Genomic DNA, 25,308 nt, shown 5'->3' with positions numbered 1-25,308 from the left:
TTAAGGGCAATTGTCAATGGCTAATTATCCTCCACGCACGTCTTTGGGACGGGCACAAGAAACGGCAGCAGCTGGGAGAAGCCCACGTGGTCACAATTGACAATAGGTGCAGGAGTAGGCCATTCAGCCCTTCGAGCCAGCACCACCATTCACTGTGATCATGGCTGATCATCCACAATCAGTACCCCGTTCCTGCCTTCTCCACATATCCCTTGACTCCGCTATTTTTAAGAGCTCTATCTAACTCTCTCTTGAAAGCATCCATAGAATTGGCCTCCACTGCCTTCTGAGGCAGAGAATTCCACAGATTCACAACTCTCTGGGTGAAAACGGTTTTCCTCATCTCCGTTCTAAATGGCCTACCCCTTATTCTTAAACTGTGGCCCCTGGTTTTGGACTACCCCAACATTGGGAACATGGTTCCTGCCTCTAGCGTGTCCAATCCCTTAATGGTCTTATATGTTTCAATAAGATCCCCTCTCATCGTTCTAAATTTCAGAGTATGCAAGCCCAGCTGTTCCATTCTATCAACATATGACAGTCCCGCCATCCTGGGAATTAACCTGCACTCCCTCAATAGCAAGAATGTTTTTCCTCAAATTTGGTGACCAAAACTGCATACAATACTCCAGGTGTGGTCTCACTAGGGCCCTGTACAACTGCAGAAGGACCTCTTTGCTCCTATACTAAACTCCTCTTGTTATGAAAGCCAACATGCCATTTGCTTTCTTCACTGCCTGCTTACTTTCAGTGACTAATGAACAAGGATCCCCAGTTCCCGTTGTACTTCCCCTTTTTCCCAACTTGACACCATTCAGATAATAATCTGCCTTCCTGTTTTTGCCAACAAAGTGGTAACCTCACATTTATCCACATTAAACTGCATCTGCCATGCATCTGCCCACTCACCCAACCTGTCCAAGTCACCCTGCATCATCCTCCTCACAGTTCACACTGCCACCCAGCTTTGAGTCATCTGCAAATTTGCTGACGTTACTTTGAATTACTGTGAATGTGTAGCCTCCATGCAGACTAAAACGAATGTCAGATCGAAACTGCGTCAGTGTAGCTATGAAGAAGCAGTACTATCTGCTGCCCCTAAATGATAGATTGTTTGGCCGACTGGGACTATGCATGGTTGGGTGAATGGGAACTGGTTTTGGTTCATTTGGATGAGGTACACAGGTAAAAATGGGAGGAGGTTTGGACACGAGGAATAAAGGGAGAGGCTCAACTCCCTACTCCTCCCCCTCCTCTTTCTCTCCCTCACACACCTCCCCGCTCTTTCCCCCGCTTCCCCTCCCCTGTGCCCCACCTGGGCTCGCTCAATCCTTTTGTCTCACGCCTTCTTTTTACATTTCTGGGCTTTCTCCAACCACCTGCCTTTCCAAACCCCTCACCAGTGTCCACCTATTTACCTGCCACACTTTGTCCCACTCATCCTTTCTTCCAGCTTCTGTCCCCCGTCCCCCACCACAGCCAGTCTGAACATGGTAACCCCACCCAAAACGTCACGCATCGAAGTAGTCCAGAGATGATGCCAGATCCACCGACTCAAGTTAGCTTAGTTTAGTTTAGTTAATTTTCACGTGTTCTGAGGTGAAGTGAAAAGCTTTTTTGGTGCGTACTATCTAGTCAACAGAAGGACTGGGGTGGAAGATTGCAACCTTCACGTGGTCCGCCCTGTTTCGACGAATGCAATCAACCCGGCGTGCACAATCAAATAAGATCAAATAGAACAAGTTGTCCGACAACTTTAGGCTGTGCACACTATACGCAAGAAGAAGAACAGAAGGACTATACATGATTACAATCAAGCCATCCACAGTAAACAGGTACAGGATAAAGGGAATAATGATTTGTATAAGATAAAGTCCAGTAAAGTCCAATTAAAGGTAGCCCAAAGGTCTCTAATGAGGTGGATGGTAGGTCAAGACCATTCTCTCATTTGTGATATGAAGTAGCAATGTTACAAACTTTTGACATTTAAAAAATCAAGTCAGCAATTTATCCCATCAGATAAAGCATAAAAAGAAGTTTTATTTGATACCTAATTCACTTTCATATCTTCAGTATTAAAAAAGTTATGACCATTTTAATACTCGGAAATTAGCATATTTCCAATTGCTTTTCCATTGACTTAACATGAAAGCTGTGATCGAGGACAGTCAAAAGCCCATAACTTTCTTAAAAATTAAGAGAACTGAATGAAATTTTCAGTTATTACCGATTGAAGCATTTTGAAACAAATATGAAACATCTTACTTGGATGACCTGAAATTAAAGCATATAATTAGTTAATTACCTAATTGTAGCTAATTACAAAATTGCCAGTTGTGACGGAAATAGTAATAAATACCCAGACTGCCTTGAAAATTCAAAAATGTGATATTCTCAAGATCAGAACTTAAATATTATTGTATTATATGCTGTACGTCCATTACATGGGTAAATAAATTACTATTTCTAGCAATAGACCAAGTCTTTATGGAAAAGATCAGTTGCTAGCTGGTATATTGGCATATCAGTAGCATCAGTAGCATCATCATAGTCCTCCGATTGTAACCAATAAGCAACTCTGTACACCTTGTTTTTTCTCAACTTCTCAATTTTGGCATTGTAAACTGCAGGTTTTTGCTCTTCAACCACACATGACATGCCTTTCTGCCCATGCACATGCACTGCTTCGCACCTTATCTGTTATATTTGGTGCTTCTGATGTGACCGTATTTACATCGGCACGACCAAGCACAGATTACATGATGATTTTGACAAACAATTGAGCTTGCTGGATCTCCCTGTTCCTAGCCACTTAAACTGCCCTTCCCATTTTCAATATTGCCTTTCTGTCCTGGACTTCCCATGTTCCCTCTCTCCCTTTCCATTGACACCGCTGCCACAGTCTGCCCACATTTCTCCCATTATCCCACCTGTCTTTCCCACCCTCTTCCCTCCCTCATCCCCTTCCACCTCCACCCTTCCCTCTGGCTTTACATTTCATTCTTCTCCTTACCTGACATCCTTTAGTCTCCTTTTCATGTCCTGTCTTTGTCCATCTATCTGCCAATAAAACCTCCCTCTCCTATATCCACCTGTCATTGCCAAGCTTCGTCCTATCCCCGTCTCTTTTCCAGCTTTCCCACCCCCCTTCTACACTCAGTCTGAAGAAGGGTCCCAACCCAAAACATTGCCTTTCCATTCTGTCCACTGATGCTGCCCGACTCGCTGTTACCCCAGCCCTCTGCGTTGCACTCATGATTCCAGCATCCACAGTTCCTTGTGTGTCTGATGTACCTTCCTTCGTCCTTAACTGTGGCTTCCCATCAACCCTTCATGGCCACACTATCACAGAAATTCCCTCTGTTCCATCATTAAACTCCCCCATCTTCTCTGCTATCTAGACCAACCTGTTTATCCCTTATTGCTGATAAAACTGAAATGCTGAGTATTTGCTCCAGTATTTCCTATTTTTATTTCAGTTTCCCAGCCTTTGCAGTTATGTTTTTGGTTCATAATTTCATAATACATAGGAGCAGAACTATGCCATTTGGTCCATCGAGTCTAGTTTGCTAAATAGTGGCTGATCTATCTTTCCTTCTCCACCCTTTTCTCCTAACTTCAATCTCCGCTTTAAAAATAGCCAATGATGGCCTCCACAGCCTATTGTGTTAATGAATTCCACAGATTCATTATCCTCTGATTAAAGACATTTCTCTTTATCCCCTTGTCTCCTTTATAAAAGTAAGTCCTTTTATTCTGAGGCTGTGCCCTCTGATCCTAGATTCTCTCACTAGTGGAAACATCCTCTCCACATCCACTCTGTCCAGGCCTTTCACTATTTGGTAACTTTCAATGACGTCTCCTCTCTTCTTTCTAAATTCCTGACTTTTTGAGTTTTGTGATAAAAAGGGAGGCACGGTGGCGCAGCGGTAGAGTTGTTGCCCTACAGCACCAGAGACCCAGGTTCGATCCTGACTAGGATGCTGTCTATGTGGAGTTTGCATGTTCTCCCCGTGACCTGCGTGGTTTTATCCCGGGAGTTCCAGTGTAATTCCACACTCCAAGGACATACAGGTTTGTAGGCCGGTGGGCCGAGGGGCTCGTTTCCGTGCTGTATCTCTAAACTAAACAAAATAAATGTGGCCTCTTACACTGTTCCAACAAAGCCCAATGTAAGCTTGATCACTGTTTTTGACTGGTATTGGCCTCAGGATCCAACAGTGAATGCAACCATTTCACATATCAGACCTTTCCAGTTTGTGTCAGAACTGTGCAGTGCTGATTAAAAGCCAACCTGCAGCATTAACTCAACGTTTCTCCCCTGCATTTGCTGTTTGGTCCACTGAGTATTTCCAGCTTTCTCTTTCATATCACGTTTCCAACTATTTCAATTATTGTTTACTCCAACTGAGTCAGAAGAAACATATATTTTTTCGGGCTGGAAAAAATAATGAAGAGCAACCCAAGTAAGAAATGTTGGCCCTAATTAATTGTGGTTTATCTTCATAATCTGGAGGGGGCAGAATGTACGATATCTGAGTTTGCCAATGACATAAAACTAAGTGGGAGGGTGTGAGATGGGTATTTGGAATCTGTCACAGCATGTAGACAATGTGAGTGGGTGAATTGGCAAATAGGGAAGTGTGAGGTCATGTGCTTCAGAAAGAGGAATCAAAAGGCAGACTGTTACATAAATGAAGAAAGATTACGTTGAAGGACGTATAGAAGGATTGAGATGTTTACTTTAGTTTAGTTTGGAGATACAGTGAAGAAACAGGCCCTTCGGCCCATCGAGTCCGCGCCGACCAGTGATCTCCGTGCACTGGCACTATCCTACACACTAGGGACAATTTACAATCTTTACTGCAGCCAATTAATCTACAAACCTGTACGTCTTTGGAGTGTGGGAGGAAACCGGAGCACCCGGAGAAAACCCACGTGGTCACAGGGAAAATGTACAAACTACGTACAGACAGCACCTGCAGTCAGGATTGAACCCGGGGTTCTGGTGCTGTAAGGCAGCAACTCTACCGCTGCGCCACCGTGCCTGTCCTCTTCTGGAACAATAGGAGATAGTCACCGCATTCCGGTGCCATCTCGCAATGTCTGAGTCTCTGCAAAGTCCAATCGTGGCTCAAGGAGAAACGCAATTTCTTATGTTCTCACTTTAAGCTCTGGTGTCCTGGCGGCTCTGGATCGATGTTGTAGGGCCCAGCCTGGCCCAGTACGATGCCGTCAACTCCTTCCACCGCTGCTACAGGCTGCGCTCAATTTATTCATTCACCCGGCTGCTGTAGCCATACAGACAGCATCCGTAGTCAGGATCGAACCTGGGTCTCTGGCGCTGTCAGGCACTAACTCTACCGCTGCGCCACCGTGCCACCCCCAAATGCATGTTGTTACGTGTGAATCACATTAACTCAGCAAGAAGGTGCAACAAGTGGTTAGGAAGGCAAATGGCATGCTGGCATTTATTACAAGAAGGTTAGGGTTTAAAAATAGGGAGGGATTATTCGGTGTTGATGGGGCCGAAGACACTTGGAGTACTGCACACAGTTTGGATCTCCTTATTTAACAATGGGAATACTGGTTGTGATGGCGGTCCGGAAGAGATTCACCAGGCTAATTCCTGAGATGAGAACATTGACATTAAATCTTAAGCATCTTAAGATAGCAGATCTACATTTCTTTGAAACTTAGAAGAATAAGGGGTGACTTTACTGAAACGTAAAATTCTAAGGGGTGTGATGTTTCCACCAGTGGCTGAGTCCTGAATGAGGAAAAATAATTGTGGTAAGAGGGCTATCATTGAAACTGAGGCACAGAAGAGCTTCTTCTCACAGAGGGTGGTGGGTCAGTGTACTTCCTTGGTGGTTTGTAGAGAATAGATCTTTGGGGATATTTAAAAAGGAAGTTTTGTTTAGTTTAGTTTAGTTTAGAGATACAGTGTGGAAACAGGCCCGAGTCCGCGCCCACCAAAGATCACCCTGCACACTAACTGTCAGAACCTTTTTTCCAGGGTGGAATTGTCAAAGACTACAGGACATACCTTTAGGGTCAGAGGAGGAAGGTTTAAAGTGAGGATATGTGGGGCATGTTTTCACAGAGAGTAGTGGGGTCCTGCAAAGCACTTCAGGTAGTGGTGGAGGCTGATATGACAGTGGTGTTTAAGAGCCGTTCAGATAGGCGAGACTGACAAATGATGAAAGAATGGATCGACTAAATTCACTGGAATTTAGGATGAGAGGGGATCTTAAGAAGATTCTTAAGGGATTGGACAGGTTAGATGCAGGAAAAATGTTCCCCATGTTGGGGGAGTTCAGAACCAGGGGTCACAGTTTAAGAATAAGGGGTAGGCCATTTAGGACTGAGATGCGGAAAAACTTTGTTGTGAATCTGTGGAATTCTCAGCCAGGTAGTGGAGGCCAATTCACTGGATGTATTCAAGGGAGAGTTAGATATAGCTCTTAGGGCTAATGGAATCAAGGGATATTGGGAGAAAGCAGGAACAGGGTACTGATTTTGGATGATCAGCCACGATCATATTGAATGGCGCTGCTTGTTCGAAGGGCCGAATGGCCTACTCCTGCACCGACTGTCTATGTCTCTATGTTTCTGTGAATCATGTGCAGAGGGAGATTACTTTCTGTGCTGTAATGTTCTATGTTCTATGTTTGTATGTTAAGAAATATATCTACCACCTTCTTTAATGATTTGACTTCCACTGGCATTTGTGGTGGAGAGTTGCGCAGGTTCACCATTCACTAAGTGAATACATTTTTCCTTATATTGAGAGACTAGTCTGATTTATTGGCTTAGTGCTGGAATGGGACGTATCCTTCTGACATCTTGCTGCAATTTTCACCTCTGTCTTCACCTCTCCCACTCTGGCTGAGTTTTACTCCAATTGAACGGCAAGGTGACGCAGAGGTAGAGTTTCTGCCTTACAGCACCAGACACCCGGGTTCCACCCTGACTACTGAAAGTGCCTGGTTCCCCATTGTATCTCTAAACACCTTTGTCTTTCCCCCCAAATGTTACTGTGGAAACATATTGTACGAGTCGATCCCACCACTGCCAACTGTGTGCTGGGTTACATTGACTGCGGATAATACTCTGACAGATGATATGAAGTAGATTTCATTACACGGTGACTCTCTTTCATCGATCAATAAGCTTAAGTAAATCTGTTCCAAGGGTAATAAAATGTCACTATTGACACAGCACTACCGAGAATATAAGGTTACTGACTGCGAGACCTGGTTACGTCAAATGTTGAGTTTTCTGACCTTCGCATGTTGGAGACAAGCCCATAGCTCAATGTAATTTGAGAGAGTATCTGTTCTAATTAAATCTCATTATCTGCATTCCTCTTTGGTTAATGCTTTGTGACATTGTACAACCCAGACGTGGTGGTGGACTGTGCATAGCACTGGTGGTGGACGGGAGGGGTGGGGAATATGTGTCTGATGTGGGAAAACTGAATTATGTTGTTCTAATCACCAACGTCTACAGATGCGCTGGGTATAAAACATTTTTCACAGGATGCATCGCAGCATGGTTTTAGGAACATCTGGACGCAGCCCAGACCATCACACAAAGCAGCCTCCCTTCCATTGACTCCATTTACATCAGCAAGGCCAGCAGCATAATCAAGGACGAGTTGCACACTGGCCACTCCTTCTTCTCCCCTCTCACATTGGGCAAAAGGTATAGAAGTGTGAAAACGCACACCTACAGTTTCCATAGACAGTTTCTTCCCAGGTGTTATCAGGCAATTGAGCCATCCTACCAACAACTAGAGACCAGTCCTGAACTGCTATCTACCTCATTGAAGACCCTTGGACTATCTTTGAGCGGTCTTTACTGGCTTTATCTTGCACTAAACATCATTTACATTATTCCCTTTATCATGTATCATGTGGACGGCTCGATTGTATACATGTATTGTCTTTCCGCTGACTGGGTAGTATGCAACAAAATAATGTCACTGTACCTCAGTACAAGTGACCATAAACTAACCTCAAACTCAAACTCAGTGGAACTGGAAGTGGATGGGGGGAAATTAACAGGAACTAACAGCAAATTGCTTCAATGGTGATTCAGTCAAAACTTGCACCAACAACACTGTGTACTTGTATATGAAAACCAAAAATAATCATGATCAGCCATGATCATATTGAATGGCGGTGCAGGTTTGAAGGGCCGAATGGCCTACTCCTGCACCTATTTTCTATGTTTCTAATAACCATAGATGCTGCAGATCTGAATTAGACCATTTTGGAAACATTCAACAGGTTAAACAGCATCCGTGGAGAGAGAAATGTTTAACGTTTCATTTTAACTTTAGAGATACAATGTGTAAATATGCCTATTCAGCCCACCTATTCTGCACCGACCAGCGATCACTAGCACTATCATACACACTAGGGATAATTTACAATTTACCCAAGCCAATTAAACTACAAACCTGCACGTCTTTGGAGTGTGGGAGGAAACCAGAGCACCCAGAGAAAACCCATGTGATCACAGGGAGAAGGTACGAACTCCGTACAGACAATACCCGTAGTCAGGATCGAACCCGGGTCTCCAGCGCTGTAAAGCAGCAACTCTGGCGCTGCACCACCGCTTCGCCTATTTCTTAGATCCTTCATCAGATGTGGGAAGTTTTAGGTACCAATTATTTATGATGATGACTGGTGTGTTCATGCATCAGGACTGATGAGGGGCATTGTCCAATACTGTTCAGTGATGCCCGACTTGCTGAGTGCTTCTAGCTTGCACTTACACAACACTGTTAACATTGTAAAAAGCCCCAGGCCAATTTATAGCAGGCTTATCGAATAAAATTAGACACTGGTCCATGCAAAGTGAAAGCCTGGTCAATGATAAGTGTCTTAAGGAGCTTCATAAAGGAGGCATGTAGATACACAATAGACAATAGACAATATGGGCAGGAGTAGGCCATTCGGCCCGTCGAGCCAGCACCGCCATTCAATGTGATCATGGCCGATCATCCCCAATCAGTACCCCGTTCCTGCCTTCTCCCCATATCCCCCGATTCCGCTATATTTAAGAGCCCTATCTAGCTCTCTCTTGAAAGTATCCAGAGAACCGACCCCCACTGAGAATAGAGTGTTTTTGGGAGGGAAATCCAGCATTGAGGGCCAAGGAAGTCACGACACACGCATGGCGTGCATTACGTGCGCATGGTGGGCGGTGACATGGGCAGTGACGCGCGGGCACGCGTGGCGCCCCAGGATTTTAGGCTTCACAAAATCTTCGCGCGCCACCAGATGGACTACTTTAGACAACTGCATTTCTGTTGGAACATATAATTCTGTTATCTGCCAACAATTACTGCAGAATTGAAGGAGATTAGAGATTGGAGATAGGGAGGGGCAAATTAATGGAGGGATTTGAAACCATGTATGAGATTTTTTTTAATTTGAAAAGTTTGAAGTTTGAAAAGTAACTGATATGGATTATCAAGAACATTGATGATGGGTCAGCAGCCCTTGATGTGGGCCAGCACATTCAATGACCTTCAATGGATTATGAATGGCAGTCAGAGTTGGGCCAGTGGCAAAGGCTTAATTAATTACTTGAAACCTGAGTTCAATGATTTTGTGTGCAAGTGTATAAGGGAAATGGAGCCTTAGATGTGTGGGTTGAATTAGATAGAGATAGATGTGATCACATTAAATTGTGCTCAGAAGCATGAGTGGTATGTCCTATGCTTCTATGCTCTTGCCCATTGTACTCCATGTTCTGTCTTTTTGGGCATCAATGTAGATAAATTAGTCTTTAGTCAGAGGGTGGCAAACCTATTGAACTCATTGCCACAGAAGGCTGTGGAGGTCAAGTCAGTGGATATTTTTAAGGCAGAGATAGACACATTCTTGATTAGAACTGGTGTCAAGGGTTCTCTGGAATTCTCTGTCACAGAAGGTAGTTGAGGCCAGTTCATTGGCTATATTTAAGAGGGAGTTAGATTGTGCCCTTATGGCTAAAGGGATCAGGGGGTATGGAGAGAAGGCAGGTACGGGATACTGAGTTGGATGATCAGCCATGATCATATTGAATGGCGGTGCAGGCTCGAAGGGCCGAATGGCCTACTCCTGCACCTAATTTCTATGTTATGGGGAGAAGGCAGGAAAATGGGATTAGCAGACAGAGATCAGCCATGATTTAATGGATGAATAGACTCGATGGGCCGAATGGCCTAATTCTACTCCTTTAACTTGTAAATCTGTCAAAGAGAAATGTTAGTAACATTTCACTAATCCAAATATTTGGCTCAATGCTATGCAATGAACCGCTATAGATTTGTACGTAAGTTGACACTTCGTCACATTGCTAATTCCTACGACAAGGAAAACATCTGCTCCTTCTTTCCGAATTATGAAGACATAATTTCATATCTGTTTAGGAAAGAAGTGCGGATGCTGGTTTAAATCCAAGGTAGACACACAATGCTGGAGTAACTCAGCAGGACAGGCAGCATCTCTGGAGAGAAGGAATGGGTGACGTTTCAGGTCTGAAGAAGGGTCTCAACCCGAAATGTCACCCATTCCTTCTCTCCAGAGATGATGCCTATCTCGCTGAGTTGCTACAGCATTTTGTGTCTACCATTTCTTACCTGTTTCACCATTGATTATGCATTTCACCATATTACCACTGTGACTACTTGATGTTGCTTGACAATAACAACAAAAACAATAACAACAATTTAGCATTGAAGACTTTGATGGAAGCCAGCGGCACAAAGACAGGCCATACAGATCGTGTGATGAGACAGGCTCATACAGTACGATATGCCTGTAAATTTTGAGACATTTCAGCTTTTTGGTTGACATGGGATATGGTCAAAGGCAGGCAGATGAGACTAGTGTAGATGGGACATGTTGGTTGGTGTGGACAAATTGGATCGAAGGGCCTGTTTCCAAACTGTATGACTATAACCGAACAATGGACTAATGTTTTTTTAGGGGAGAAAATTAATTGAATATTTAAGCGCACCTGCATGGGTACAGTCTAATTTCTTGGAATACATACATTTTAAATTATTCCTGCCAGAAAGAACACAATTGCAGTTTTGTCATTGAACTATTATTTTAGTTTAGAGACACAGCGCAGAAACAGGCCCTTCGGCCCACTGAGTCTGCGCCGACCATGCGTGAACGCTATCCTGCACACACTAGGAACAATTTACAATTATGCCAAGCCAATCAACCTACAAACCTGTACGTCTTTGGAGTGTGGGAGGAAACCAGAGCACCGGGGTAAAACCCACGCGGTCACAGGGTGAACGTACAAACTCTGTACAGACAGCGGATCGAACCCGGGTCTCTGGCGCTGTAAGGCAGCAGCTCTACCGCTGCGCCATCAGAGTATTGGGGAGATGAGTTGGCGTGATCCTGACTTTGTGTAATATCGTAAGTTTATAGTCTTCCCTGACCATTCTATATCCCTGCCTACCTCGGTGTTGCCTATTTTTTTTAACATTCCAACCAAGTTCATATTTATCCCAGAGTTTGAATCTCATTAAAGCACTTTGTGTTAAAAGTTTAAAAAAAAACATTCTATGGGACTGAGCAGGTCAGGTGGCTGTTATGGTAAGAAAAAGAGTTAAGAGTTAAGAGTTTATTCCAGTTATTAAATTTAAAAAATCGCAATTAAAGTATTTCCTAAATTGGTGAACAACTGATAGAGATGCCCCATGACAGAGTTCACCGATATCCTTTGGGGCCGGAAAGCTGCTTCGGGCCTTTAGTCGAAACCCAATGCAATTGACTCTTCCCTCTGAAACAGGATACTCTGTATCAGAAGGCACACCAGCTATAATTACAGACCCACACGCCAAGAATATAGAGAAAAATAATATACAGCGGTCATGCAGCGGTGGATTCTGGAGCAATAAGCCCAAGATAATTAAACCTGTGATAACTGAAACACCCACAGGGAGTAGTAAAGATAGGTTAATAGTTGCAGTAAAATAATCCATGTAGGTGAAAAATCATTGACGGGAGAGAAGGAGAGGCCTGAACACACAATCACTTCTTTACATGGGAGTGCGAGTGCTAACCTGCGATGGGAAAGTGTCTGTATGTCTTCTGGTGACCAGCATGATCACGTCAAAAATATTGGTGTAATACAACATACATCATTTCAAAAAGGTCATTTGGATGCCCGTGTGAAAAATGTTACCCCAATGGTATTCCAGTAGTTTCCCCATAGGTTAAGCCACTGGTTGTTCCAGTGGTTAATCTTGTTGCCTGGCTGTGTGCCCTCATGCCTGTTCCTCATTGACCCGTGAATACTACTGTTTGCCCTTGTGATTGCCTTAATGCTAATCACTATTGTAGCCCACGTGAATAGCCCAGGGGTTGACATTGCATCTCTCAGTGGTTCACTTAGAGAATGCCTCTGTCATTGTTCCAGAGGTTAGCCCAGTTTACTCCAGGAAAATTGTGCCTAATTAACAATAAGAGTTTTTAGATGAAGCCTTCATCGGTCAGAGTATTGCGTATAGATGCATAGGTTGGGAAGTCTTGCTGCAGGTCTATACGACGTTGGTGAGGCTGCATTTAGATTATTGTGTTCAGTTTTGGGCACCATGTTATAGAAAATATGGTGTCAAACTGGAAAGGGTGCAGAGAAGATCTACGAGGATATTGCCAGGACTAAGCTATAGGGAGTTTGAGCAGGCTAGGACTCATGTGAGCGCAGGAATAGATCTAACTGTCTACAAAGATACACAATCTATGTATCTATGTATCTATCTATCTAAACACACAGAAAACTAGAAGGGGGATCTAGAACCAGGGGACATAGGTTTAAGGTGAAGAGAGAAGGGTTTAATAGGAACCGGAGAGATATCTTTTTCACACAAAGGGTGGTGGGTGTATAGAACGAGCTGACGGAGGAGGTAGTGGAGGCAAGTACAATTGCAACATTTGAGAAACAATTGGACAGATGCATGGATAGGACAGGTTTAGAGGGATATGGGCCAAATGCAGGCAGGTGGGGCTTGTGCAGATGGGACATGTTTATCGGTGTGGGCAAGTTCAGGTGAAGGGCCTGTTTCCACACTGTATAACTCTGTGCCTCTATGACAGAGAAGGTTTATGGTGGGATTGTAATCAACTTGTGTGTTTATGGCAAGTGATAAAGTGCTGTACAATAGGCTTGTCATCTAGATTTAAGATTGTGGACTGAAAGGGGCTGTGTAGCAGTGTGGATAGAAAATTGGTTAAGCAGCAGGGAACAAACATTGGTGGTGAAAGATCATTTTATTTGACCTGGGAAAAAAAAAATCCAATAGAGTTCCCCAGGGTGATTACTAGGACCAGTACTCTAACGTATTTTAATAATTGAAGCTTGGGCTTATGTGACACAATTTCCAAATATATAGAAAACTCAGAGGCATCGCAAATGTTGACAGGGATAGCTATAAGTGTCAAGAAGGTATCGACAGACTGTTGGAATGGGTGAAAAGGTGATGGATAAAGTTTAATATTACAAAGCATGACAGGTTGCATTTTGTAGGTTGCACGAGAATATGAATTATAAACTCGAGGATACAATTTTAAAAGGTGTTTAAGAATTGGGATATCTGGGGATGTGCGAGTATGGTTGGTTGGAAACGGCTGGGCAGGTCAAGCAAATGGTCAGCGAAGTCCATGCGTTACATGGATTATAATTAATGGCAGAGAGTTCAAGAGCAAGATAGTGAACATCTATATGAACATCTCAGCAAGCATCCATAAAGCACTGGGCTGGCTTTAACTGGAGTAATGTGTCTGGTAGTGGGGACCCACATTTTAGGAGTGGTGTCAAGGTTTTTGAAGAGAAGGAGTTGTGGACGAGATTTACTAAAAGGTGAAACAGGGGATAGACTGGAGAAGCTAAGGTGTTTATTTATGGTAGAGAATATTACGAGGGTGTCGTGGAGATGTGTTTCAAGTCAGGGAGGGGATAGACCGATCATTCATGTAAATGTTCAAAGGGGTCAGGCGTGCAAAAAGCATGAATTTGCAGGATTAGGGGTTTAACACTATCCTACACACACTAGGGACAACTTACAATGACACCAAACCACTTAACCTACAAACCTTTGGAGTGTGGGAGGAAAGGGGAAACCCCACGCAGGTCACGGGGAGAACATACAAACACCGTACAGACAGCACCCGTAGATCAAACCCGGATCTCTGGCGTTGTGCGGCAGTAACTCTACTGCAGCGCCACCGTGCCGTGGAGGGGAAAGATCAGCTGAATCGCTCTGACATAGAGCAAATATAGATTTGATGGGCTAAGTGGCCTCCTCCCATGCTGTGACTATTCTGTGGTTGTGTGAATGTGTGAATGTGTCTTGCCTGACTTGTCTGTTCTCTTACCCCAGTGGTTCGTCTGGTTTGTCCATTAATTTCCCCTGCAGGTACTTCAGTAGCCTTCCCCTATGGTTGCCCAATTCTGTTTGCCCAATGGACTTCCCCTGCACATTCAGTTTCTCTTCAAGTGGATGGGCCAGTGGTTGGTCCAGTGGTTGGTCCTGTTTTCCCAAAGGCTTCCCCTACAATGGTTTCTGCTACAGGTGTTCTAGTGGCAGGACCAGCATTGGGTCCTATGGTTTGTTTGTGCTATCCCCCATGGTTGCCTTGTTATTGGTCAGTGTCTGTTTCTGTTTGCAGCAGTGACTTCCCTAAATCCCATTGCAGGAGGGAGATCCTTAAGCTCTCTGTCGAACCTCAGGGTCCCATCATGTGAGCTCTGGCACAGCCTGGCTTGTATCGTGTTCATAACTTATAGAGCAGAACAAGGCCACTTGGCCCATCAAGTCTACTCTGCCATTCGATCATTGCTGATCTATCTTTCCCTCTCAACTCCATTCTCCTGTCTTCGCCCCATAACCCCTGCCACCCGTACCAATCACGAATCTGTTGATCTGCACCTTAAAAATATCCATGGACTTGGATGTCATCACTGTATGTGTCATCACAAACCACTTGGGTGAGTATGGTGCAAGATTTATAAATGTTATTTCCTTTATTTTCTCAAAGTGTAATTCAGCTAACAGTTAGTCCCATCGAAAGTCCTGTCCCACCATTTGATAAAACTTTATATTATATGGTCTGTAAAATTCTTTTAGCTGCTCAATAACGTCTGAGTCTATCTGGACGTGAGTCCTTCCTTTAGATTTTCCGAGGCATCTTGGCAGGCTGCTGCTCTCAGGTTTCTTCAGGCACGGAAATCCCTTGGTTTTATTGAAGTAAAAATGTTTGTCAGTGACGATCCTCTTGAGGCTCAAGAAGTCCTGGACTTTTCCCATTTCTCCGGCCGGGTCAATGATGAGCCTCTCCCCGCTGACGAAGTGGATCTGGGAGAGGGGGAAGAACTGGAGCCAGTTCTCCAGGTGCAAGGCGTAGATCCCAATACGGATGGCGCTCCAAGAGGCATCGATCAGACCCAGGGTCCTGTTCTTGAAGGCCAGCACCTCGAAGGTGGGAATCTCGGGTTTCTTGGACAGTGTCTGTGTGTAATCCGAAATGGCTCTGGTCACTGGGTTCCTGACCACCACCACCAGCTTGGTGACCTTTGCCATGGAGAAGATGCGCTTTGGTGCCTCCCTGGTGACGAAGTAACTGGGCGTTTTCTCCATGGTCAGCTGGCCATCCAACGTCTTCGGCATCAAGCTTCTGAAAGCAAAAGGGACACGATTTAGAAAACTCACCAGCAATCTATGAAATTATCTCCAGGCTGCTTAAAACAATGGAAGGTGAACACGGTTCACAATTTCATAAGTTATAGGAGCAGAATTAAGCCATTCGGCCCATCAGGTCTACTCCACCATTCAATCATGGCTGATCTATCTTTCCCTCTCAACCTTATTCTCCTGCCTTCTCCCTGACACCATTACTAATCTAGAATCTGTCATTCTGCCTCCACAGCCGTCTGTGGCAATGAATTCCACACATGTATCACCCTTTGACTAACAAGGTTAACAATACGCATAGCATCACACAGAACGAAAACAGGCCCTTCAGCCCAATGCCCATGCCAACCAACATGCCCCATCTACACTAGTCCAATCTATCTGTGTTTGGCCCATACCCCTCTAAACTTTTCCTATCCATCTACCTGTTCAAATGTTTTTTTGAAATTGTGATAGTACCTGCCTCAACTACCTCCTCTGGCAGCTCGTTCCATATACCTACCACCCTTTGTGTGTAAAAATGTTGTCCCTCAGGTTCCTATTAAATCTTTCCCCCCCCCTCACATTAACCATATGTCATCTGGTTCTTGATTCCTCATACTCTAGGAATGTTTTCAACCCAGATTTGAAAAGAATTGAACAAAAAATACTTTTTGTGTGGAAGATAAATGGACATCGAAGGAAATTCAGCATCAGCGGAATAGGGGCTAGAGTATATGATGAGGAGTTTATTCATGGACCTAGAGACAGATGATTGGACAATCTTTGCTCTGTGTTAGTCATGGGGCCAGTATAAAGATAGCGCCCAACCCAGGCAACTATTTGCATGCTAGCCACACAAGCAGATTTTACAATCACATATTTCCATCGCTCCACACTCTTAAATCTCTATTTCTACACTGTAAACGGATCGACTATAATCGTGCATTGTCCCTCCGCTGACGGGTTAGCACGCAACTAAAGCTTTCCACCGCACCTCGGTACACGTGACAATAAACTAAACTAACTAACTATTTGAGACCGACAATCGTGCTTTGGTGAGATGGTCACTTTGATTTTAAATCCTGAAGGACAAATGCTGGTTTGAGGGTTAAATGAATCTTCTATTTCAAATTTAATTTGACTGGTGAACTGTAAATGTGATACTGACTTCCTTCTGAAGCGATTGGATTACAGCAACGCTTCCTTGTTCTTCCTCTGCTGGCCACAACCGCAGAGATTATCCTTGGACTGAGTATTTGTTGCCCAATGTGTTTAGTTCATTAAACCTGATCCCATCAGTGTCGTTTCAGCCCAATCACACTTCCTTTTCTGGCCACATTCCTGGTGGATGCTTTCTAATACCTTTCTTTTGAAGTATTTTTACTTAGGTGAGCTCATTGAGCCCCAGTTGGAAGGTCATTGCCTCGTCCCATTCCATGTCTCCAGTGACTCCTATGGACTTCTGCAGATGCACGAAAGTAGACACAAAAAGCTGGAGTAACTCAGCGGGACAGGCAGCATGTTGTTTAAGAAGGAACTGCAGATGCTGGAAAATCGAAGGTAGACAAAAAAGCTGGAGAAACTCAGCGGGTGAAGGAATAGGTGACGTTTTGTGTTGAGATCTTCTTCACATTGGTTAGGGATAAGGGAAACATACGCTGGCTTTGCATCACAGTTTAGTTTAGTTTATTGTCACGCGTACCGAGGTACAGTGAAAAGCTTTTGTTTTTCACAGCTTGGTTTGGGAAAAGCTCTGCCACTTAAAATTGCATAGAGTTAGAGGTGTAGCCCAGTCCATCACAGGGAGAGACCAGACTTCCCATCATCTGCACTTCATGCTGCCTCGGAAAAGCAGCCAACAAAATCAAAGACTTGTCCTACCCCAGTCAATCCTTCTCCCTGCTCCTGTCCGGCAGAAGGTGAAAGTGCGCACCACCAGACTCAGAGACAGCTTCTTTCCCTCTGTTATCGGGCTTCTGAACAGACCTTCCATAGCTAGGGAACTGTCTGATTCACCTGTACCCCATTGTGGACATTGTCTAAGGAACTCATGTGCTACAATGAGTCAGTTCTGCCTTGCATTCTGCGCTCAGTATCTCTGCGTTTGCTCTGTCTATACTTGATTGCATTGATGTACGGTGTATCCAAACTGTCTGGATAGCGTGCAAAACAAAGCTTTTCACTGTACATCGGTAGACGTGGCAATAATCAACCTAAACCTACACAGGGAACTGAGCACAAAGTCTAGGCTGTTATTTCAATGCAACATGAAGCAAATGAGCAATTATTAAACCCTGCCTCCTCTCAGGTGTAGGTATTGAAAGATCCAGTGGCAACAGTCGGTGGCTTTTAGCCGTGTTGCCTTAGCTACAATTTTTTTCCCAGTCAACATCAGTGAACTGGGCAATCTAGAAATAATCACTTTGAAGTATTTTGTGAGCTAATTCATGGCCACATTTCCTCCATTTCAACAGCGACCCAGTATTAGAAATAATTAATGGCATTTAAAGCTGCCCGAGGTTCCAAAGGCTGTGAAAAGATCCATATAAATGCGCATCTGACAAAACTACGCCCACCTTATGTATCTCTAGTTCCTCAACACTATCTCCGCACACCTTCCCTGCCACTGTTGTATCACAACATCCCTCATCAAAGTTCATCTCCAGTTGTTCCCACATTTGCACCTCCTCCCTACTTTACCAAGGTGAGGCCATATGCAAACCGGAGGAACAGCACCTCAGCTTCCACTTGAGATGCTTACAACCTAACGGTATGAACAGTGATTTCCCCAGTTATAAGTAAAACCCTCCTTACCCCCTCTCTCTTTCCTGTGCTCCCCAAACCCTTGAGCTCACAGTTGCTCCCACTATCCCCCTCCTCCTCTATTGCCCCATCCCTGTCCTCGTTCACCTATCTGCTTCCCTCTGGTTTAATAGTTCAATCCTCTTCTCTCCTTCTCCAGTTTTGTCTCCTTTTCATATCTAACCTGTCACCTACTCCACCCATCTGCCAATCGCACTCCCCTCCCCCCCACCAACACCACCTGCATCCACCTATCATTCGCCCAGCTTTGTCCTGCCCCAACCTCCCTTTTCCAGCTTTCACAACCCTACTCCAATCCGGATGATGAAGGATCCCGATCCAAAACGTCACCTGTCCATTCCCACCACAGATGCCGCCTGACCCAATGATCTCCTCCGACACTTTGAGTTCTGCTCAAGATTCCAGCATCTGTAATTTCTTTATGTTGCCTCTTACTTTCTGGGAATCAGTATATAATCTTTAGACTGCAGACTTGAGAGATACAGCTTGGAAACAGGTGTGCCCGCACACTGGGTCCGCGCCCACAAACCTGTACGTCTTTGGAATGTGGGAGGAAACCGCAGCACCCGGTGAAAATCCACACGGTCGCAGGGAGAACGTACAAACTCCGTACAGACAGCACCCATAAGCAGGATCGAACCCGGATCTCTGGCGCTGTAAGGCAGTGACTCTACCACTGCGCCACCATGCCACCCCTAGTTCTAGAATACGATTGCCCTAACTTGATTTTGACTTCTAGTTATCTGTCAACTGACCAACTCTTTATTCTCAACAGCATTCCCCCCCTTCCTATAATCTCAGTGTATGTCCATCCAGTATTACCCTGGCCTGCCCGAAGCCCTGACCGTATCTGGATTCTTCTCACTTGTTTTCAGAAATAATGGGGAAATCTCCAACCTACATTGTGCGTGCTATTTGAAAATTCCGTGCAGGGGTGGGAATGATCATTGCCAGTCACGAACAAAGCATTAAAGGCACAGGGGCTAAATTCCACAGTCTTGGAAGTTCCCTGATGCGGACTGAGCGGAGGAGAGCTGTTGGATTTGCAACATTGATGGATGTACATAAAATGGCTCTGGCAGATAGATGGAATGGTCATAGAAGCCGTTACTTTAATGTAAGGGTCTGAAGAAGGGACTGGCCCAAAACGTCACCTGCGTAATCCTGTTCTCCAGAGATGCTGCCTGACCCACTGAATTACTCAAACATTTTGTGTCTATCTTCGGTGCAAAGTAGTCTCTGCAGTTCCTTCCTGCACATACAGCCTCACTTTAATGTTGGACTGAGAGCGCTCCTCACATTGCAATCCCTGAACCCCACTCACTTCCACTTGATACAGTCTCCCATGCATTTAATTACAGTACACGAACAAATATATCGACAGAAGTGTCATAAAGCCATGCAGCATGGAAACAGACCCTTCGGCCCACCAAGTCTGTACTGACCATCAACCACCCAATTATATTTTAATTTCATTTTACCAAAATCATTCACACCAAAATCCTACACTTCCAGTGGCGGAAGTCTGCAGGAACTGGTGGACAGAGATGTGTGGTGCGTCCGTCACCGTTCCCGTTGGAAACCAGCAGCACTGCGTCGCTAATGTTTTCAACAATGTTGATGGTGATGAATTAACCATCAACCTGCACATCTTTGGGGCGTGGGAGGAATATTGAAACATCGGAAGGAAACCCACGAAGCCACAGACAGAACGTGTGAACTCCACGTGTACAGCACCGGAGGCCAGGATCGAACCTGGGTCACTGAGGCTGAGAGGCAGCAGCTGAGCCACCGTTACAAACAGCGTCAGTGCATAATCATCCCCTCATATACAGCCTGTAGTGAAGTGGCTCAGACACACACACACACACTCTCTGGACAGTGGAGAGATGTTTACTGATCCTTCGATTTCCTTTCACAAGCCTTGACCCAGGACTGCTGCAAAGGTAAGAATTGTCACTGATTTTCACTGGGAGTTTATTTCATGTATCCATCACCTATCAGCAGGGAAAACTGTCTCTTAACTACTTGACAAGACTGGCCCATCACATCCACATAGAATAATACAGCAGAGAAACAGGCCCTTTGGCCCACATTATCTGTGCCGAACCTAAGGCCAAGATCAACACTATCTGCCTGCACATAATCCATATCCCTCCATTCCCCACCCTGCATATCCATGTGCTTATGTAAATGTCTCTACAATGTCACTATCATTGATTCTTGTCACTGTACAAAATTCTTAAGGGGTTGGACAGGCTAGATGCCGGGAAGATTGTTCCCGATGTTGGGGAAGTCCAGAACAAGGGGTCATAGTTTAAGGATAAGGGGGAAATCTTTTTGGACCGAGATGAGGAAAACATTTTTCACACAGAGAGTGGTGAATCTCTGGAATTCTCTGCCACAGAAGGTAGTTGAGGCCAGTTAATTGGCTATATTTAAGATGGAGTTAGATGTGGCCCTTGTGGCTAAAGGGATCAGGGGGTATGGAGAGAAGGCAGGTACAGGATACTGAGTTGGATGATCAGCCATGATCATATTGAATGGTGGTGCAGGCTCGAAGGGCCGAATGGCCTACTCCTGCACCTATTTTCTATGTTTCTATGTCATATATGTCTCCACCACCATCCCCGGCAGTGGATTCCAGGCATTCACAAAAAACTTTAAACTTTGCCCCAGCCACCTCTAGTATTTGATGCTTTCAGCCTGGGAAAAAGGTTCCAACTGTCTACCTATTCTACAACTATCATAATTTTATATACTTTTATCAGGTTTCCCCTCAACCTCCGGCATTCTAGAGAAAATGATCCAAGTCTGTCCAACCTGTGCCTGTAGCTATTGCCCCCTCCCTCAGCCATCCCAGCGAGTCGGATTGAAGAAAATCGGGAGACTTTTTTTACGTTCATTAAAAACAAGAGAGCAACCAAGATGAAGGGAGGACCTGTCAAGGATAAAGGATGAAACTTAGGCTTGGAGTCATAGGATGTAGGTGAGGTGTTAAATGAATGCTTTGCATCTGTGTTCACTAAGCAGATGACCACGGTGGACAGTAAAATCAGTACTAATCAATATTAATCTGCTGGGTCAGTTTGAAATTAATAATGTGATGTTTGGTCTCTTGAAGCGCATTGAAGTGGAAAAATCCCCAGGGCCTGAAAAGATCTATCCCAGGTTATTGAGAGAGGCAAGGGAGGAGGTTGCATGGACCTCGATGAAGCTCCTTGTTCCTTCCCCAGCTACAGGCAAGTGTTGGATGTTTGACGGATAGCCAGCGTTGTTCCTTTCTTCAAGAAGAGACATAGAGACAATCTAAGCATTTACAGGCCAGTGAGCCTCATTGGTAGGGAAGCTATTCGAGAGGATTCCTTGGGGTAGGATTTGCTCACATTTGGAAGAGAATGGGTTAATTATTACCTTGTCCACGAAAGGTCATGTCTTACGAACTTGATTGAGTTTTTTGAGGAGATGACGAAGGTGATGGATGAGGATAGGGCCGTGGATAGTATCTGCATGGATTTTAGTAACGCATTTCTGAAAGTCCCTCCCAGTAGGCTGATCCAGGAGATTAAGATGCATGGGATCCACAGTGACTGGTTTACTCATAGAAGACAGAGGGTTGTGGTGGAAGGGTGTTCTTCTGGATGAAGGCCTATGGTCAGTGGAGCTCCTCAAAGATCTGTGCTGGGACCGCTGTTGTTTCGAGATATATGTACACGACTTGATCATAAATGTAGATGAGTTGGTGAATGACACCAAAAGTGGTGGAGGTGTGGACAGCATGGAATTCAGCAGAATAGAGATTAGTTACAGAAATGGAGAGAGAAATGGCAGAGGGAGTTTAATCCAAGTATCTGTGAGTTATTGAGCGAACTTGGATTGTTTTCTCCGGAACGTCGGAAGCTGAGGGGAGACTTGATAGAAGTATATAAAATGATGAGAGCATACTGTAGATAGGGTAGACAGTCAGAATCTTTTCCCAAGGTGGAAATGCCAAGGACTAGAGGGCATGGGTTAAGGTGAAAGGGGCAAAATGTGAAGGAGATGTGTGGGCAGGTTTTTTTGTACAGAGTGTGGTGGGTGCCTGGAAAGCACTGGGAGTGGAGGTAAATACGATAGTGCATTTAAGTGGCTTTTAGATAGGACATGAAAATTCAGGGAATGGATGTATATGGATCACCTGCAGGCAAACTAGATTGGTTTAACCTGGCATCAATTTTGTTTAGCTTATTATTGTTACTTTAACCGAGGAATGTGAAAAGCTTTTGTTTGTGTGCTATCCAGTCAAAGAAACGGCGATACAGGAATACAATGAAGCCATCCGTAGATAAAGGACAAAGTACAACATGTCGTGCAAGATACAACACGCAGTTTGAAAAAGTCGATTAAAGACAGTTCAAAGGTCTCCAATGAGGTAGATGGGAGGTCAGGACTGCTCTCTAGCTGGTGGGAGGATGGTTCAGTTGCCTGATAAGAGCTGGGAAGAAACTGCCCCTGAATCTTGAGGTGAGCAGTTTCAAAAACCTGTACCTTTTGCCTGATGGGAGAGGGGAGAAAAGAGGGTGACTGGCCCTTGATTATGCTGGTGGGCTTGCCGAGGCAGCGTGAAGTATAGATGGAGTCAGCAGAAGGCGGGTTGGTTTGTGTGATGGTCTAGGCTGTGTCCATGACTCTCTGCAATTTCTTGCGATCTCGGGTGCAGCTGATTCCAAACCAGGCTGTGATGCATCACGATAAAATGCTTTGTGCGGCCCTTCTGTGGATTTGGTATGGACATTGTGGGCCGAATGGCCTGCTCCTGTGCTGCACTTTTCTCTGTTCTTTAGGTGGCAAACTTTCAGAGAGTAACACTCCAGGAGGGAACCATCTACCTGGGAATAAATACGGGAGACAGTATCCCTCATTTCCATGGGAATGCTGCAGCCGGGAACAATCTGTCATGTACTGGAGAATGCACACTGAGCAATATAGAGTGTTTAAGAAGGAACTGCAGATGCTGGAAAATCGAAGGTACACACAAATGCTGGAGAAACTCAGCGGGTGCAGCAGCATCTATGGAGCGAAGGAAATAGGCAACGTTTTGGGCTGAAACCCTTCTTCAGACTGCATTCCCACACAACCGAGCAATATATAGTGGGTATCGTAAGAGAGCTGGGGGATATCAGAGGAGAGTAATGGAGCAAAGGTCCTTACACCCCTGGGTACAGTACAGCCAGGCACATTCCATTAGGAACAACACAACAGGAGGCCACGAACAGTACATGGAATAAAATTGAGTATCACAGCAGAGGCAGAAATACTGCTGGGAATAATGAGCAGGGGACAATCCATCAAAGAGTTTACAGAGCTGCAGACCGCATACCTCTGCGAAACAGGCCAGGCACAGTCCATCAGGAATAACACTACAGGGGGCCACGCAGATAGAATAAAATTGAGTATCACAGCAGAGGCAGAAACACTGCTGGGAATAATGAGCAGAGGGCAATCCATCAGAGGGTAACAGAGCAGGGACATTATTCCTTTGTGAACAATACTTCGGGGAGCAATAGATCTCAGAGTAATGCAGCCATGGAATGCCACATTGGGGATTAATGTAACAGGAAATAACACATCCGGTTGTGATACAACGGGGAAGTGACACTGAGGTACACACTGAACAGGAGAGTCATCAGCTGAGAGTGAATCTCTCCCCTTGAAACAAGGGTGCAGTGAGCTGCTGTGCCTTTTAACCCTATGAAATGGAAGGGTAGCAATTGACAAGCCTGCTTGGCTTGGGAGCAGAAATAACCCCCTCGTGAATTGTTCTTGGAGCTGAATAGAAGCAACGCACTCACCTTTAACCAGAGATGGTTGCAAGGACAATGTAACATTTGTTACCTTCTCCTTGCACCAACTTCATTCATTACCACTTTAATTAATCCAGGCTATTTTTGTGTCTGCACTCCATCTTTCTACGGCACATCTGTAGATTTGGCACGGACATCGTGGGCCGAAAGGCCTGTTCCTGTGCTGTGTTGTTCTATGTTTTATCTTCTTGGGTAGCAAACTTTCACAGAGTAACACCCCAGGAGGAACTAACTACCTGGGCATTTAAAAAAAAGGGAGACAGAATCCTTCACAGAGGATGACATTTCTCTGAAAATTATACAGCAAGGCAAGATATCATCCTGTACTTTGATTGCCTGAATGTCAGCAAGTATTAGCCATCTGTGTTCCTTGTGCAGACTGCAATTCTGCAAGGACACGGGAATGGAGTGGGTTTCAACACTAGTTTCCCACCAGACTAATTATAAACGTGGCTCCTACAACACCCTTTTCAGTTTAATTTAGTTTAGAGATACAGCGCGGAAACGGGCCCTTCGCTCCACCGGGTCCGCGCCGACCAGCGATCCCTGCATATTAACACTATCCTACACACGCTAGATACATTTAGTTTTACATTTACCAAGCCAATTTATCTACATACCTGTCTGTCTTTGGATATGTACCTGAACCTGTTCTCATTGGTTTTAACATTTCAGCTGCATTCAATGCTGTAAATATTTGTTTGGTTAATGGGTATTAATTGGATTTATCCCAGAACATTTCAAATAGGTCCTCAATCTTCTGAGTCCCACCTTTCAAGAATGATGAACCTCATTAGTTAAGCTTGGATGTTGAGCACCTGCAGAAATATTAAAGAGCCAGTGTTTTATGACTGTGTCTCTATGAACCATATTCATAAATAAGGCTGGTGGGAAACTAATGATGTGTATAACATGCTTGACAGTCTGCATATAGATGATTGCACA

General features: G+C 44.6%; 1 protein-coding gene across 1 annotated transcript in view; it reads right to left on the bottom strand.

Annotated features, from left to right (window-relative positions):
* Window positions 1-12,736: 12,736 nt before the first annotated feature.
* Window positions 12,737-25,308, bottom strand: part of LOC129706793 (heparan sulfate glucosamine 3-O-sulfotransferase 2-like) — a 74,017-nt gene continuing 61,445 nt past the window's right edge. The window contains exon 2 of the mRNA XM_055651282.1: window positions 12,737-15,698. Coding sequence (XP_055507257.1) covers window positions 15,080-15,698 — 619 coding nt within the window. The 3' untranslated portion in view covers window positions 12,737-15,079. The remainder of the gene's footprint in view (window positions 15,699-25,308) is intronic.

This window comes from Leucoraja erinacea, chromosome 20 (genome assembly GCF_028641065.1).
Source record: "Leucoraja erinacea ecotype New England chromosome 20, Leri_hhj_1, whole genome shotgun sequence".
In the NCBI taxonomy this organism is placed as follows: Eukaryota; Metazoa; Chordata; class Chondrichthyes; order Rajiformes; family Rajidae; genus Leucoraja; species Leucoraja erinaceus.
This window is presented reverse-complemented; position numbering and strand designations above follow the sequence as displayed.